This window comes from Protomyctophum parallelum, assembly GCF_964188405.1.
Source record: "Protomyctophum parallelum genome assembly, chromosome: 19".
NCBI lineage: Eukaryota > Metazoa > Chordata > Actinopteri > Myctophiformes > Myctophidae > Protomyctophum > Protomyctophum parallelum.
This window is the reverse complement of record NC_139717.1, coordinates 13,960,472-13,978,966: the sequence shown is the minus strand read 5'-3', so window position 1 is coordinate 13,978,966 and position 18,495 is coordinate 13,960,472. Positions and strand designations below refer to the sequence as shown.

The 18,495-nt window shown below is 40.7% G+C and overlaps 1 protein-coding gene and 1 long non-coding RNA gene across 2 annotated transcripts; both read left to right on the top strand.

Moving 5' to 3' along the window:
• Positions 1 to 5,145: 5,145 nt before the first annotated feature.
• Positions 5,146 to 6,863, top strand: LOC310876788 (complement C1q tumor necrosis factor-related protein 3-like; the record flags this gene model as incomplete). The annotated part of the gene is made up of 4 exons (XM_083790442.1): positions 5,146 to 5,245; positions 5,620 to 5,691; positions 5,810 to 5,938; positions 6,269 to 6,863. The coding sequence occupies 4 exons, from the start codon at positions 5,146 to 5,148 to the stop codon at positions 6,586 to 6,588; spliced, it is 621 nt and encodes a 206-aa protein (XP_083646568.1). The 3' UTR covers positions 6,589 to 6,863.
• Positions 6,864 to 9,703: 2,840 nt separating this feature from the next.
• LOC310876582 lies at positions 9,704 to 12,894 on the top strand. Its single transcript, XR_014570736.1, has 3 exons — positions 9,704 to 9,790; positions 12,512 to 12,621; positions 12,801 to 12,894. It is a non-coding gene; the product is annotated as an uncharacterized lncRNA (long non-coding RNA).
• Positions 12,895 to 18,495: the final 5,601 nt, after the last annotated feature.

Genomic DNA, 18,495 nt, shown 5'->3' with positions numbered 1-18,495 from the left:
TGAATTCAGTGTCACAACTCACTTATGACATAAGCCTATTGCATGAGAGGAAATCGACAGACATCTGTTCAACCAGTCATCACTTTGTGAAAAACATGTCTTTGGCTATAATTGGCTCTACACATTTTCCACCACAGTACATGAAAACAAACAATGCGTGAGTGAGTGATATAGTTAGAACTGTACACAGACTTCATGGTTAATTAATAAAGCACAACAGTAGGCCTACGACTTTCAGCCAGTGGGATTGTAATTTGAGTTTTCCATCTCTATTAAAGCCAGCATAAAGCATAAAGTTTACTTAACCCAATAGAACACAAAACACAGGTTTAGAAAATATTTTTGTAATTTTCATAAACAATGTTGCTGATGTCTGAGGTGGGTGGGTCTTCAGTACCTTCATGATGATCAGTGACATCATAGAAGGTCATTTGTTTCCCTGCCCCATCCCTGTTTTTTTCTACAGGCAGGTGTTCGGGTGAATTTCACCCGAGTTTAGTAATGGTTTACTAAAAGGATGTTTAGTGTTCTAGGGTTAAGCAAAAGTATCAATACTGCCATGCCATGCAGAAATACTTGGTAAATGTATGAATGTCGCATGATTCCACATGTTCAAAATGTATGAAAATGTAATAATGTACATGAGCTCAATTGTGAGCTTGTAGATCTGCTATTTTCAAAAAAACGAAATACATATAGTGCTGAAGTGGTTACAGTATGTAATACTAATCAGAATCTACAAAGTAACTATAGTAACTCAAGTTTTTAAATTGTATTTCATTTTTAAATAATTGTAGTGGAGTAGAAGTAAAAGTATTTGGAAATTGGAAATACTCAAGTAAAGTACAAATACCTTAAAACTATTCCTAAGTACAGTACTTGGCCGTCATGTCACAAGGCATACGTCACTGTCAAAGTCCATCCTACAGGGGACAGTAGACTCTACTGAGTAGAGGGAAAGTGGAGAAGAGGCAGGAAGAGAAATGGACAACACCAAGGAATGGACTGGCTGCAGCTTCCAAACCCTGTCACACAGCAGAAGATCGTGAGCGTTGGAGATCCCCGACGTCCCAAGCATCCACCATGACACCCCCATGGGATGAGTAAGAGCAAGAAAGCAAAACAATATATTGTTAATTAGAATGCTATCCATCCAAATGCCATTCTAAAATGGTTAGTCCCAATACTTGATTCGGTTTCTGATTATGAGCAATTATTTTTAATTTCGTGTCCACATTTGGAGTTACATCATGGCAAACCCAACCCCAAGTGGTCTTTCACTTTAAATCAGTTTATATCAATCCCAGTTCTGTTAGAGTGATCCAGCATCTCTTTAGCTGATTTCCTTACAAACCCTGGACACGCGCAGGCCCAGATTAACAATGGAATTTAGTGGCGGTTAGGCCCAAGCCACACCAAAGGTAAGGTTGGGACAAAACGGTTTTTAAGGTAGACCACACCAATGCAACATGAAACTCAATGAGTTGCATTGGTGTGTTTTACCTTAAAAACGTTTTTGTCCCAACCTGATCCATTGGAGCTCCAGGGCCCGCAGCTTGCAGGGCCCTGTGCGAGACTTTTTCAAATATGTACAGCTGTTGCTTCCGTCGAAAAATGTAACGCAACACAGGAACCTCAGCTAACAGTAACAGCAAATCCAGTGTAGGGGAGCAGCCTTATAACTCTATGGGAGCAGCAGCGATAGTGCTGGCGGCGCGCTGAACGCATGCCCGTTCATTCACTGTACGCAAAAAGTGTTGTTCTTGATTCTGTTACGCGCAAGCGAATCACACGCACATTGCATGTGCATTTAGATTTGGTGTAGCTCCAGGGCCCTCGGAGGGGTTGATTCGGCACTGCCCATGCAGGCTTAAGCACCGCCCGCGCTCACAGGACTGTGAATGAGTGGCCTCCTATTCACTGAGAATGTCTGTTCGCTAAGTCGATATGCTAGCATTTTTTATGTAATATTCACAGACACATCAGCTAAATCTGGATACAAAACATTATGAATTTCTATCGAATATTTTAGGTACCATGAGATTAACCTAACACGTGTACGTTTTATTTTCTCTCAGCCATTATAAAATACAAGGTAACCTCACCCATCTTGTGGCTTAAATTCATGATGTATGCCTTATGTCAAACTCAAGGCCCGGGGGCCAAATCAGGCCTGTGAATGAATTTTATAATGGCTGAGAGGCGTAGTGAGAGTGTGTCCGACCCTTTCAGCCACCCACACTTCCTTGTTTTTACTCAGACGGAGGAATAGGAGGTGCTTGATGTTTTTACGAGGCCGCCCGGTGCCACACATTCACAGTCATATGAGCGCGGGCGGTGCTTAGACGCCCACACGGCCAGTGTTTGTAAGGCAATCAAGTGCTCCCCTTCCCCAGTTCAGCGCTGCGGGATCAATGTAATTATGTAACGCAGCTATGAATGATATAAAGTGATTGAGGTGTGGATTATCGTGAGATTTACCATGGCAACCAGCCAATCAGAATCAAGTATTGGGACTAACCGTTTTAGAACTATGTATTTGGCTATTTGCCAATCAGGTGCATTGGGAGAACCTGGCCAGTGTTCCCACTTCCCAGGGTGCACTATAAAAGACTGGTGGGTAGATTTTGAAGGTGCGTTTTACCAATGGAAATACATAAATTGGCCTCGCTCTGCGCACATTCGTATTATGAAAGGCATATCGGCCCGTGTTGAACGCACTGACCCGTGTTGAACGCACACACATTATGGCTTACCGTGGTCCTGAATATTTTAGCATTGTGGGAGTGTCCATATGTTAATTATTTTCGCTTTGCGCAATTTGCTATTAAGCCCCTTGACCTAAAGACACTCAGCGCATAACGATTAGACATGGGTCTGACCACCTCATAAACGCAAAAAGCACTGTTTGATTTGACACTTGAGCGGCTCTGGGACGCTGGTAGAGTGTTGCCATGTCTGTTTATTATAAGCGGCTTATTTTTCTGTAAAGTTGCTTTCTGTGTGGTTGTTTTTCTTGTTTCTAAAGTGGTTATTTGGGCTTTTCTCCTAATGTTGTTTAAACCAGTGATCCTCACACAGCACATTCCGATGTCAATGATCCCCAGATGAATGCATTTGCCCAACTAAGGACAGCTAATCCAAAAATTAAATAAAAAGATTACTTTTGAAAATAGCAGATCTATACCAGCTCACAATGCATCACATTCATTCATTAAAACTATGAACTCTGACTGCAGGGGGATATATAATGATCATTATAACAATGTGCAAGAACATATTTAAAAAGAAGGAAGAACTTTATATTTGTGGACAATCAAAATATGTTTTTTTATTTTAATGTGGTGTCATTCAAATTAATCTGGATATGGCAGACTCACTATTTAGAAAATAAAAACATGGCACTTCATTTAAAATAGGTTACAGACCCCTGTTATATGCGCTTATTTTTATAGACCTATTTACTTGTTTCTATGAGACATGGCAGTTTTGCGTCTTTTTAAAAAGAATGTTGAGATTAGAAACGGCCATAATTCTTTCATTTCTCAACCTTAAAAATAAATAAAAACATCTCCATAATCCGTGGGAAATGTGCTTTCATATGCTGTATCACACCCGATTCAAGTCTTCTTCAATAAAATGCTACGAGCGAACTCAGCGAAGACCATACCATCGGGGCCACAGCATTACGCAGCACGCATTCAACTCATTCCTTCGTCGTGACTTGAATGAAATAAAATATAATAAACGTTATTTTACTGGTGTTTTTCAATAGAAACAAATAAAGAGCGTGTGTAGGCTACTGTGTGCAAGTGCAACAGTGCATATACATGCATGCACTAGGCTATATTTCTTCCGTGTCGGGATGGTGATTGAGCTCTTCAAGTTCACAGCCCGTTTGGTCTTTCATAAAAAAACGTTGATATTAGCCTATAAACACTCATGGTTCTCTCATTTCTCAACCGTTTTATTAAATGTAAAAATCTCCATATTCCTTAGGAATCTTGCTTTCATTCGCTGTATGGTACATGGTTCTATCGTTATCGAATTAATTAATTAATTGCCAATTTGCCAATATGCTGCTATCTACTCGCAATTCCATTCCGATCTGAAAGATGGGTCTGTTCTTTTGAGGCATAAAGGTGACAGCATGCAGTGCAATAGGAATAATTAACCCAAATGTGACAAAGGCATGTCATGTCTTCTATGGTGCCAGCCTGAAGAAATGTCATACCACGATCCCCAAAGTGCGCATTCCGTATGTGACATCAGCTGACTGGTAAAGAGAATAGTACGGACATGTTGATTGGGTACGTCTCAAACACGCCTTAAACACACCCATGACTAATTCAAGGCCGTTTTGCGTAAACCACGGGGTGTCAAAAGCGCTTCTTAACATGCCCAAAATTGCAATATGACATACTACACGCCCCCAGATCATAATACTGTAATTAGATTAGTAATATAGAAGTAAGTAAAATAGAAGTCCTAAATCGACCCCAATTACTTCATGGTTTTCATTAGAATGTGTATTCACTGATTTACTACGACACACTATGGCACATTATCAGTCCACTAGTGGTTCTCAAACATTTTATTTGCTAGGACCCCCTTAACTCTCAGAGAACATTTAGAGCCAACCTTTTCAACCATTTTTACAGCTCAGACCTGTTATGGTCATTCAGGGCTGGCTCTTTATGTGTTTCTGGTAATATTATTGTCTGGTTATTTTTGTTTGTCCGTGGCAAAAAGGAAGTTTGACAGAAATGTCTGCCACAAGCATCCAACACAGTGATAACCCTGACACGTACGCACGCAGGCATACTTTGGTTTATTGTTGGAATCTGGTCACTCTCTGTTTGGATGTAAAAAAAAAAGAAGCAAGCTTTGTTATATACATTTTTTTAATTTTTAAATTGAAATTTAATTAAAATGAATAAATAAATAAAAATACATATACACTTACTGTAACCCATTAAGACCTCCGGATGCGGATGGCGATGTACCTGTCACTCCCCCCTGAAGGAAGAAACCAATCAGTGTTCAGTCTGAACATGTAGTGCCCCGCCCCCTGTCCAGATAAATCACAAGGCATTGGTGTTAGTTGTCTTCAGAGAAAGAACAGTCAGACATCCAGACTTCACCATGACGGGCGCTTGGCTTCTGATCCTGTTCTGTCTGGCTGCCACAAGAGCACAGGACACCCTGGAGGAGAGAGTGAGCAAATTAGAAGGACAACATGCAGGTGAGCTTTTAGATTTTTATTTGAAAGCCTACACATGCATTCTCAAACCATTTTTGTGCCAAGGAAGCTTGAACATCAGCTATGCTGGGAGTCCCCCTGGTACATGATTAGCTTAATGTGCAGCATTGTTTTCTCCTTCGACAGTAAACAAACCAAAATATGGTGGAAAAAGTACTCACATTGTTTTTCTTTACTTAAGTATGAATGCTGCAATATAGAAATACTTTGTTACTAGTAAAAGTCCGGAATTCTAAATGTACTTAAAGACGATTAGCTCAATGTGCATCATTGATTTCTCACTCAACAGTAAACAAACCAACATACAGTATAAGTGTATCTCTATGATTGATTTAATGTAAATGTGTTGCTTTCAGCCCAGCTCGATGAGATGTTCATCCTAAAAACCAGGCTCACTGCCAGTGAGAATGCAGTGAATGAACTGTCCAGTGAGTATACTTATAAAGAAGATTAAACATTGATGTTGTTAAGCAATATATTCTCCAGGTATCCATTGAAAATCTATCTATCTATCTATCTCTCTCTCTCCCTCCTTTGTGTTGACAGACAAACCACAGGTGGCCTTCTCTGCTGGTCTGAGTGATGATAAGCAAGTGGGTCCATTTAGTTCTGACACCACTCTGGTCTTCAAAAGAGTCCACACTAACATCGGCTACGCATACGATCCATCTACAGGTGGGTGGCAGTGACAGAAGTACTCACACATTTTACTTAAGTAAAAGTATCAAATGCGTGTGTATGACACACGGCTATTTGAACTAGGGCCTATTTTAAAATGTTTTATTTTTACTAAATAATTGTTACCACATTATTTATCAGACATGTTCAGAGTCTACTCTTGGAGTGATAATGTGAATAAATCACCAACTGTGTGTATGCAATGTCTTGTGTGTGTGTGTGTGTGTGTGTGTGTGTGTGTGTGTGTGTGTGTGTGTGTGTGTGTGTGTGTGTGTGTGTGTGTGTGTGTGTGTGTGCCTGTGTGCCTGCGTGTGTGCGTTCTCATAGGTATCTTCACAGCACCAGTGAAAGGAGTCTATCACTTCAGGTTCACTGCAGCCGTCTGGGGGAAACCGTCAGAGCGTGTGGTCGTCCAGATGTTCAGGAACGAGGAAATTCTCCTGACCAACTGGGGATACAACACTCATGGATTCACCAAATCCATCTCTAACGGAATGATCGTAGAGCTGGAGGCCAGCGATAGAGTTTACATGCGTTTACCCGCCAGTAACAGGCTCTATGACGACTTCAACAATATCAGTATATGGACTGGTGTTCTGGTCTATTCCTTTCTCGATCGCGAGACTGTGCTCAGAGTCTGTACCTAGTTAAGATTTTTCTTTGTTTTGGGTCGGTCACGGTGCTCAGGTATTCTGCCACTGTGTATTCTCTGTTTAGGGCCAGATAGCATTCTAGTTTACTCTGCTTTTGTGTTGCTTCTTTCCAATGTGTCAGATAGTTTTCCTTTTGCTGTTTTATAATTTGGTTAAGTCCAACGGGTTTTCTATATCGTGGCTCTGTTTGTGTTTGTGCCCGGAGTTCCAGGGCCAGATGGCTGAGGGGGCATCTTCTGCCCTGCATGCATTATTTGGTGTTTTTCGCTGGGTACGGAGAATGGCACCGGTGTGAGTTGTCCAGTATCCCCCCCCCCCCCCCCCCCGCCCCTCTCTATCTATCTCTCTCTCTCTCTGTCTCTCTCTCTCTCTCTCTCTCTCTCTCTCTCTCTCCAGGTCCCACCTCCCCCGTCTTGTGATTCACTAGCCGTCTGAGTTGAAATGTGCTGAAGTGCATGTGGGAGATGTGACTTTAAGTCTAACGTGCATGCATGTGTGTGCTGAAATGAGCTGAAGAAAAGAAATAAATAAGTTCTGAGAACTCCTCCACCTCTTGCTTGGCCCTCTAAAGCCACTTGCCCAAATGTGCTCAAATGTGCTGACCTCATCGCATTTTTTTTGCTCTCCGCGATCACGAAACTGCTGTAAACAACTCAACTAACAAGTGAAACTGGAAAAAGGGAAACAGTCAGGAATCCACTATAGAAGTGAAAATTCCAGAATTTCACAATTGTATCCTTACAACGACAAATCAAATGTCAAACACATCAAGAAATATGCCCTGAACATGCATTTATTTGAGCAGCTTTGTTTGCAAAAGTTACCTGCTAGTAATCCAAAACGTGTAGATCTTCTGTTTTCCTAAATCAAATATCCACAAAGTTAGAACATCTAAAGTCAATGCATTGCACAACAGAGGGGGGGGGGGGGGGGGGGATAAGGTCAAGTCATATGTCCCAAACTGGGCTTAGTCAGTCATAATTGAGGAAGTGCAACTCATAGCGCCTGATTCTGATCCCTATACCAAATGTAACCGATGTAGCCAACCGATGTAGCCAACCACTTGAACATCTTCTTTACAAACATTGCAACAAAGCTGGTTAGCAAACTGCCCTCCCACTCTGGGCGTTTTGGTGTAGAGCACATCACAGCCTTCTACAAAAACCTTGGTGTTTGTAAAGATGATTTTAAAATGGCAATGGTAACAACCGAGGAGGTACTTAAAAAACTGAGTGCCCTCCAACCCCACAAGGCCACTGGCCATGACAATATTCCCTCCAAATTTCTCAGAGACTCAGCCTTTTCCATAGCTCCAGTCATCACCCACATAGTTAACCTCTCCATCAAACAGGGACAGGTCCCCCAAGATTTTAAACTGGCCAAAGTAACCCCCTTGTACAAAAAAGGGAGTAAATTAGAACCCGGCAACTACCGCCCTATTTCTATTCTAAGCTCCATCTCGAAAGTGATGGAAAAAATAGTCTATGAACAGGTTGAAAAGTATCTTGCCACTAATAAATTGCTGTACGAGTTCCAATCTGGTTTCAGAACATCCCACTCCACTGACACATGCCTCCTCTATTTGAGCGACCACATCAAACACGAGGTGGATGCTGGAAAATACTGCGGCATGGTCATGCTGGACCTCCAAAAGGCTTTTGACACCGTGAACCACTCCATACTGGTTAACAAGCTTAAAGCTATTGGTTTTGATAGCACATCAGTGAGCTGGATGCAATCCTACCTGGAGGGGAGAGAACAGATGGTGGAGGTGAACGGAACACTGTCCCCTCCCCTCCCAGTGAGCTGTGGCGTCCCACAAGGAAGCATACTAGGGCCTTTACTGTTCCTAATTTATGTTAACGACATGACTTCAGCTTGTGACTGCAACTTGTTCCTGTTCGCAGATGACTCAGCACTGCTGGTCTCGGACAGGAACAAACTGCAGGTTGAAAAGACCCTCAGCTCTGAACTCGGTAGAATCTGCACCTGGCTCGCTGATAACAAACTATCCTTACACCTGGGAAAAACTGAATCCATCCTCTTCGGATCAAATAGTAAACTCAGCAAGGCAGATGGCTTCTTGGTTAGAGTGGGTGACAATATTATCACACGAAAAGATCAAATTACCTACCTAGGTTCCATCCTGGAGGCCAATCTTTCCGGTGATAAAATGGCCACCAACGTAATCAAAAAAGTCAATCAAAGAACAAGATTCCTTTACAGGATCTCCTCACTGGTCAGCAAAAACACCTTGAAGACCTTAACAGGAGCCCTCGTACAAGGTTTCTTTGACTATGCATCCACCTCTTGGTACCACAGCACCTCAAAGGCCCTTAAAACAAGGCTCCAGACCTCTCAAAACAAACTGGTCAGGCTCCTACTTGGCCTCACCCCCCGAACCCACCTCACCCCTGCCCACTTTGACAGGCTGGGATGGCTTAGGGTCGACGACAGAGTACAGCATCTTGCAATGGGTCTGGTCCACAAGATTCGATACACCACCAAGATACCCATGTACCTGTCTAAATACTTCCTTAATGTAAACGAAGTCCACACCCACAACACCAGAGGGAGTGCAACAAACCATGTACAACCCAGATTCGGCACAAACAAGGGACTAAATTCTTTTCGCTCCTATGCCACCAAAATGTGGAACGCCCTACCAACAGTCATTAAGACATGTGAATCCCTTGACTCCTTCAAAACCGCTCTCAAAGGGCACCTACGGATGGCTGCAATTCGAAACTGGCCTCTGTAAAATCTGAATCCCCCCCACCCCATTTTCCCTCACTGTATATTGTATCTTTTCCCTTTTTTGCTTCCCATATGATGAATTCCTGTTCTGTTCTTTACCTACAGAGAAATGTCTATTTGTATGTCTCTAAATGTTTGTATGTCTTTAAATGTTTTGATGAATTGAACAATGTGGACCCTGTTGTAAACAAGTGTAATGCTTAATTGGGTCGTCCACTCACAGTTGACAGTCTTTGTATTGAGTTTGTGCTTAAAATGTACTGTAAATTCTACAAACTGTTAATAAAGATTTCAATCAATCAATCAAAAACCGTGGTATGTCTGGTAGGTCTGGGTGTTTGTGGCGAAATGTGTTGACAGACATCAATCCAAGATATGACGGACACTATCTCAGATATGGATGGACAAAAGCACCAACATTCTTATTGATGAAATATAGGTAAGTAAATAGGTACGTTTGTTTGTTGTTATAGACAAGAAGAGAGGAAAGAGAAGAAAAGAGGGGGGGAAAAACAAATATATGTATAAAACATGTAATGACAGCATTCCTAGGAATATGGATTCAAATGTACAATATTTGTCTTTGAAATGTAGTGGAGTGAAAGTGAGTAGTATAATAAGAATAAGAATACATTATAATACAGCCAGTGTTGTTCAAAAGTAATTAGTTCTAGTTATAATTACTAGTCTGAAAAAGTAACTAATTACTTTAGTTAGTTAGTTAGTTAGTTAGTTAGTTAGTTAGTTAGTTACTAGTTAGTTAGTTAGTTAGTTAGTTAGTTAGTTAGTTAGTTAGTTAGTTGCTGCGAGAGTGAGGTCTAGCCAACACCAACTGGGGATTCCTGGATTGCTGCCCTCTACAAATTCCTATCCAACATCAGGTTCTTGAGCTCTGCAGTGTTGTTAGCCAAGCTGTCGCGCCACAGCATGTCTACATAGGTGGTACGCTTCTGTCCCCTCCTGGCTTTGCACTGGGTTGGCTCCCATAGAGTCAATTTACTTGCCTGAAGTTCTGGGTGCCTGATGCAGTGCCCTGCCAGCCTCATCCTTCTCTCTCTGACTGTCCATGACCCGTGGTAGGTCCCCATAGAGGTTTCTGATGCGGTACGTCCGTCCATGTGGCACCTAGTGCCATTCGTAGCATTCTTGTGTAGACTCCATCCAGGGCTTTTTCCTGTTGTACTGTGAAAGTAACTACTTACTAGTTGTTACTTTACTTTTCTTTATAAAAAAATATATATGATTTTACAATTCAGACACATTGTTTTAAAGGAAAAAATATTCCCTAATGTCACTGGTCCAGTTGTGTTTTTTTTAAGCTCTACTCTAAAAAACAGGAATAGAACACTTATGCCAATTGTATCCCAAATCACAGACAATATCCAGTCTAATGATATAGATATAATACTGATGCCAGCTGCCCGCATGCACAGAAAGGCCTAAAGTAATTACTCTATGTTACCATGAACCATGTCATTTTACATCACTGCACTGGCAGGTGAAGGAGACGTTCTTTTGGATTACATTACGTAACATGGGTAACTATACAACTCACCCATTGAAAACACAGTAACTGTAATGGTGTTACTGAATGGGAAAATGTAAAGAGTTACGTTACAAGTTACAGCAAAAAGTAGTTTCTTTATGTAAAGTCACTAAATGTAAGGGCGTTAGTTCCAACACTACAGGTAAAGTGCAGATACAAAATCCAGTCCTAAAAGCCATTCTGTAGAAGTGAGTCTTTAAATTAGCTTTACAAGTGATCTGTCTAACTTCCAAAGGATGAATATTCCACAAATGTGAAGATAGATGAAAATGAGTCTGAACACAACAATCTTTCTGCCTGTATGTTGTTATATGCTCTGTAATGTGAAGCACTTTGGTTCGACCTCGGTCGTTAGAAATGTGCTATAGAAATAAAGTTTGATTTGATTTGATCCAAGTTGCACCCTAAAGAACTTCACCATTAGGTTGTCATTTATAATTATGAACAGTTTGAACACGTAGTATACTTGACAATGATTATAAGATGGTGCCTCGATATGGTGGACTAGCGACATCATCTTGCTGCTAGATCGTATTGTTATAAGTTTCATGTTCATGTTGTTAAAGATGACGTGCCGTGATTTTTTCTGTTTTGTTTTGGATTTGTCTATGGCGTTAACAAACATTACTCTAATACCCCCAGGTGTGGTTATAATATTCAAATATGTTTTGTGGGTCATCACGGGTGAATATCCATTATTTTTTGTTTCCTAAATGTAGTCATTATTGTAATTTTATATGTTCTAAAGCTTCTAGAGCTAAAATGTTTGCGAACCATGGGCATGTGTGTGTGTTGGGGGGTGCATGGTACAGTATACATTTTGCGCATGCGGTACAAACAGGAAATATAACCAAAATGGCGGCCACAGAACTTCTGGTACTGTATGACGTTAGCCTGTAACTAAATATTTGATATTATTAGCCCCAATAATAAACATTTAGTTACAGTATAGTAGCCTACTTGATACTTATTGTAGGACGTTTTCATGTGTACTGTCTTTAGGGTAGCAGAGTCAAGTGATTGTATTGTTGTCGAGCCAGTGCTGCTTCCGGATGGCATTGCCGATGGCATTGTTTGTAATGACGATGTGTAACAGAATAAAGACGCATAAGGATGCAGATGTAGATGATTCTGCACCAATGGAGTGAAATTACATAGTCGGCAACATTTATTACATAATATGGCCGTGTGGTACGCCTCTCGGAGGGCCCACTGACTCATGCACAAGTGATCGCGGCACCCTCAGAAAATCGCATATAGCAATGGATTGATTCAAACCAACCTGTAGAATAGAATAAGTATAATTAATATTCTGTGTGTGTGTGTGTGTGTGTGTGTGTGTGTGTGTGTGTGTGTGTGTGTGTGTGTGTGTGTGTGTGTGTGTGTGTGTGTGTGTGTGTGTGTGTGTGTTATTAATTAATTAATATTAATGCACACACTTAATGCCAGATGATAGGGCACTTCTGTTGAGCTTAAAACATAATTGACATTATTTCACTGATAAGGCCTATACAGGCCATAAGTTACAAATAAAGATGTATAAACAGATGTATGGAAGTAAAGTAGATATTAACATGACCACATGGATTAATATAAAACAACATGTTTCTGCAGCTCTCAGTCCAATGTGTTGACAATCAATCTGGAGTTCCTGGAGTGGTGGTGTATGAGGAGAAGACAAATGCATCGCTGAGAACCTTTGGCAATGGACAAGGCACTCTAAGGTCAGTACATTTGTACCATCGTACCATGTATGTACGGTACATGAAACACAAAACAATCAAACCAACAAATCAAACCAACACAACTATACAGTGTATTGCACTAGGAGTTGGTTGTCCTACATTCTGTGTTCATTTATTGTCCTGTAAAGGCGATGGTGTTGTGTGTTCATGTATTTTAGCTCAGTGAGAGCATTCCAGTTCCCTCGTGGACAACAAGAGACTGCGATGGAGGTGGATCCCCCAGATACTAGGAATCATCATTTAGCCACAGAGTGAGTGTCATCCTGTCAGAGTGTGTGTGTGTGTGTGTGTGTGTGTGTGTGTGTGTGTGTGTGTGTGTGTGTGTGCGCGTGTGTGTTTGTGTGTGTGCGTTGCGTTCATGCGTGTGTGTGTGCATGGTATACCTCAACTTTTTAGTGATTATAAAAGTAATGTAAGCTTTTAAATACCGGTAATAATCAAAAGCCTTCATAATATTGCACATTGAAATCAGATATGCTTGATGCTGTTAAACATGGAATATGTCTTTAGATGTTTACATGTTTACAAGCATTAGATCAGTTGTTTAGCTGAACAGTGGCGAAGCTATAGAGAGGGTTGGTAGGATACAATCCAAGCGGACTCAGTTGCATCATGCATGTCACTCTCCTGAGTTAACATAATTCAGTCCAACTGACCCATACTAGAGGCCATCGAGATCCAGATTAAAACAATTTAACCAGAATAAAACAGATGCTACATAATCCTGCCTATGTATTTATACATGCTTCATTGTCTTCCCTTCAGGGATATGGAGGTTGACCAGTGAGTGCCAGTAGGTAAGCATGAACGAATGCCATGGCAGATATTTTGGGTTCTGGGCCATATGCGGTGTGGTGTATAGTGTGGTGTTGTGTGGTGCAAAAGCGGCAGTCGAAGTCCAGCTTCACTGAATGACGTTCTATAAATTCACTGCACCGCAAGGCATTTCTATGTTTGTAAGGAGTATAGTTATAACATTATACAATGGAACATAAAGCCATATTCTAACTAACATGTTTAGGTTGGTTTCTGACCATCCGCTGCTCATCCTTTCATTTTAGTGTCTAATAACACCCTCAGGGGCTCGCCAAATTATTTTGGGGATCCCCAGATTGTTAAAAAAAAAGAATGGCTGTAAAATGGAAATCAAGCGTTTTCATAGTACACAATACATGCATAAACTTTCCTCAGTATTTATTTATGGTGTATTTTCTCTAATATTAAGGTTAAGTTTTACTCAACCCCCCCCCAACACAAAGCTGGTGACGCAAGGTGGCAGAGCCTTTGCTGCTAGGGCTCCACTGCTGTGGAACCAACTACCTCTGGAACTCAGACAGACCACTTCAGTGTCCACTTTAAAAAAAACTCTTAAAAACCCACTATTATTTAAAGGCTTTTAATGAGTTTGAATGAACAGTGCCAGTTTCTGCTTTTTATCTTGTCTTTTATTATTTTTGTATTTTGTATTTGATTAATTTCCATTGTTGATTTGAATTGCCTGTTTGTGTATTGTATGTGAAGCACTTTGTAAACTTGTTTTTAAAAAGTGCTATACAAATAAAGTTATTATTATTAGTTGACCTCTGACCCTGAAAGGACAAAGCCTTGATATGTACTGCAAGTTAGCAGCTCAGCAGCTGATTACACGATTGATCAACATTATGTCAACATAATGTAACTAATGTACACTAATCAGCACTGATGATGTGCTCAACACAAACATGATCTTTGAATGCACGCACACACACACACACACACACACACACACACACACACACACACACACACACACACACACACACACACACACACACACACACACACACACACACACACACACACACACACACACACACACACAGGTCCGTGGCACATTTTAATTTTGAGTTTCTGTCTGACACACTGCATTCTTATTTTGGTCATAAGACTGAATTACTTCATGGTTTTCATTAGAATGTGTATTCACTGATTTACTACGACACACTATGGCACATTATCAGTCCACTAGTGGTTCTCAAACATTTTATTTGCTAGGACCCCCTTAACTCTCAGAGAACATTTAGAGCCAACCTTTTCAACCATTTTTACAGCTCAGACCTGTTATGGTCATTCAGGGCTGGCTCTTTATGTGTTTCTGGTAATATTATTATTATTATTTTTTAAGATATTTTTTTGCGGCTTACGCCTTTATTGATTTTTTAAGGGATAGAAAGTAGGCTGACAGGAAACGGGAGAGAGATGGGGGGATGACATGCGGTAAAGGCCGTGTCGGGTCCGGGAGTCGAACCCGCGGCACACCGCGACTGGATCACCAGTCCGGTGCCCAGACCGTTATCTGGTAATATTATTGTCTGGTTATTTTTGTTTGTCCGTGGCAAAAAGGAAGTTTGACAGAAATGTCTGCCACAAGCATCCAACACAGTGATAACCCTGACACGTACGCACACATGCAGGCATACTTTGGTTTATTGTTGGAATCTGGTCACTCTCTGTTTGGATGTAAAAAAAAAAGAAGCAAGCTTTGTTATATACATTTTTTTAATTTTTAAATTTAAATTTAATTAAAATGAATAAATAAATAAAAATACATATACACTTACTGTAACCCATTAAGACCTCCGGATGCGGATGGCGATGTACCTGTCACTCCCCCCTGAAGGAAGAAACCAATCAGTGTTCAGTCTGAACATGTAGTGCCCCGCCCCCTGTCCAGATAAATCACAAGGCATTGGTGTTAGTTGTCTTCAGAGAAAGAACATCAGACATCCAGACTTCACCATGACGGGCGCTTGGCTTCTGATCCTGTTCTGTCTGGCTGCCACAAGAGCACAGGACACCCTGGAGGAGAGAGTGAGCAAATTAGAAGGACAACATGCAGGTGAGCTTTTAGATTTTTATTTGAAAGCCTACACATGCATTCTCAAACCATTTTTGTGCCAAGGAAGCTTGAACATCAGCTATGCTGGGAGTCCCCCTGGTACATGATTAGCTTAATGTGCAGCATTGTTTTCTCCTTCGACAGTAAACAAACCAAAATATGGTGGAAAAAGTACTCACATTGTTTTTTTTTACTTAAGTATGAATGCTGCAATATAGAAATACTTTGTTACTAGTAAAAGTCCGGAATTCTAAATGTACTTAAAGACGATTAGCTCAATGTGCATCATTGATTTCTCACTCAACAGTAAACAAACCAACATACAGTATAAGTGTATCTCTATGATTGATTTAATGTAAATGTGTTGCTTTCAGCCCAGCTCGATAAGATGTTCATCCTAGAAACCAGGCTCACTGCCAGTGAGAATGCAGTGAATGAACTGTCCAGTGAGTATACTTATAAAGAAGATTAAACATTGATGTTGTTAAGCAATATATTCCCCAGGTATCCATTGAAAATCTATCTATCTCTCTCTCTATCTCTCTCTCTCCCTCCTTTGTGTTGACAGACAAACCACAGGTGGCCTTCTCTGCTGGTCTGAGTGATGATAAGCAAGTGGGTCCATTTAGTTCTGACACCACTCTGGTCTTCAAAAGAGTCCACACTAACATCGGCTACGCATACGATCCATCTACAGGTGGGTGGCAGTGACAGAAGTACTCACACATTTTACTTAAGTAAAAGTATCAAATGCGTGTGTATGACACACGGCTATTTGAACTAGGGCCTATTTTAAAATGTTTTATTTTTACTAAATAATTGTTACCACATTATTTATCAGACATGTTCAGAGTCTACTCTTGGAGTGATAATGTGAATAAATCACCAACTGTGTGTATGCAATGTGTGTGTGTGTGTGTGTGTGTGTGTGTGTGTGTGTGTGTGTGTGTGTGTGTGTGTGTGTGTGTGTGTGTGTGTGTGTGTGCCTGCGTGTGTGCGTTCTCATAGGTATCTTCACAGCACCAGTGAAAGGAGTCTATCACTTCAGGTTCACTGCAGCCGTCTGGGGGAAACCGTCAGAGCGTGTGGTCGTCCAGATGTTCAGGAACGAGGAAATTCTCCTGACCAACTGGGGATACAACACTCATGGATTCACCAAATCCATCTCTAACGGAATGATCGTAGAGCTGGAGGCCAGCGATAGAGTTTACATGCGTTTACCCGCCAGTAACAGGCTCTATGACGACTTCAACAATATCAGTATATGGACTGGTGTTCTGGTCTATTCCATGTAACACTGCTATACTGGTACCGTTGCTATACAGTCGAGTGTCGTTTTGGTTTATTCTATATTGCTACTATTGTTTGCTATTGTATCTCAATTCTTTAACTTTTTATATATTGTATTTGAATAAATGAATGCCATGCTTCATCATACAAGAGTGTGGCATCTGTACTGTACTGTACTGTACGGTACAGTTATATTGTTATAGTTGTGGTCCTCAGTGTGAGTGGCCCTTTGTGCTCAGTATGAGCGGCTGCTCAACAGTGCCACTTTAGGTCACCTGGCAGTATTGCAGCTGTTCATACCCAAAACGGACATACACACACATGAATCTGTTCCTCCCTTTTTCAAAACTGCATTAGTCTCCCCCCTCCTTAAAAAACCTAACCTGAGCAATTTCAGACCAATATCCAAACTACCATTTCTTTCTAAGAACTACCGTTTCTTTCTACCAACCGGAGACAACCCTTTGAAGGGGATCTACGACCTTCTCCTAGCTACGGACTCAGGAAACTTCTTTGTCCTAGTTCTCCTAGATTAGTAGCATTCGACACCATGCAACACTCTTAAACTGCCTGGCGAAATATGTGGGCATTTCAGGCACAGCCGTAAATTGGTTTAAGTCCTATTTACGTGACAGTACATTACAATTACAAAGTGCTTTACACATTCAAAACAGGAAAATAAGCACCAGAAAACATTACAAAAAACAGCAATATAATAAAAAGCAGCAAATAAATAATAAATTAATACCCATGTGTGAATGTCATGTTAGGCCAGTAAAAACACTGGCTGATGGCATCCCTCCTTAACGATTCCACAATGCCCTTCAGAGGGGCTGCTGTGGAATCTCTCAAAGGTGGCCTTTGCCTCTTCTGGTCCACAGAGGACTCTTGCTGGGCCTTTTGTCTTTGCATAAAATAGTTTCCCATCTGTAAAATATAGACAAAAAAACATGTAGTTTTCAAATTGTAATGACCACAAAAATATCTAAAACCAAATGTACTTAACTGTGTACATTTGTACAGTTGGACAACACTGTGTACAAGTCCATGAAAATAGGACAGGGCTGTTGTATTATATGCAAATAACTTTACAATAAGGGTAAGAAACACATAATGTCTGGGTAGCTCAACTTGTAGGTAGAGAATTTCTACAAGGGTCTGTCTTTGATCCTGTCAATTTACCATAATTAGAAACCAGATGCTTTCCTGTGATTAGGTAATTTATTAACCGAGTGCTGTGAGATCAGTGTCTAGATCTGCTATTTTTGAAAAATAAAATGAAATCTTCGGATATATATATTTTTAAGCAAACTTTTGTAAGTAAATTCTTTAGTTCTGGGGTTCCCTGGAACAACATTTTTTGACAACATGAATCTTTGAAGAAATTGAAGGATTACAATAATTGGTGTATAGGTGTTCAGCTGAATTATGTGAGGTCATTCATTTCCGAGATAAAAGAGAAAACTGATTTTGGTTTTGGTAGGCAGTAGATGAGAAGACATTTCATAGGGAAAGATGCTTTACATTTTATCGCAGAGCATCAATTTGCAGGCTACATCTCAGGGAATTTTCAATAACTGACAGACATGAACTGCCTTATCCATGTTCACCACAAGGGGTCACAATAGCCCCACGAACTCACATCATTATCTCAATTATTTTATATCAAAGTACAAGGATATCAA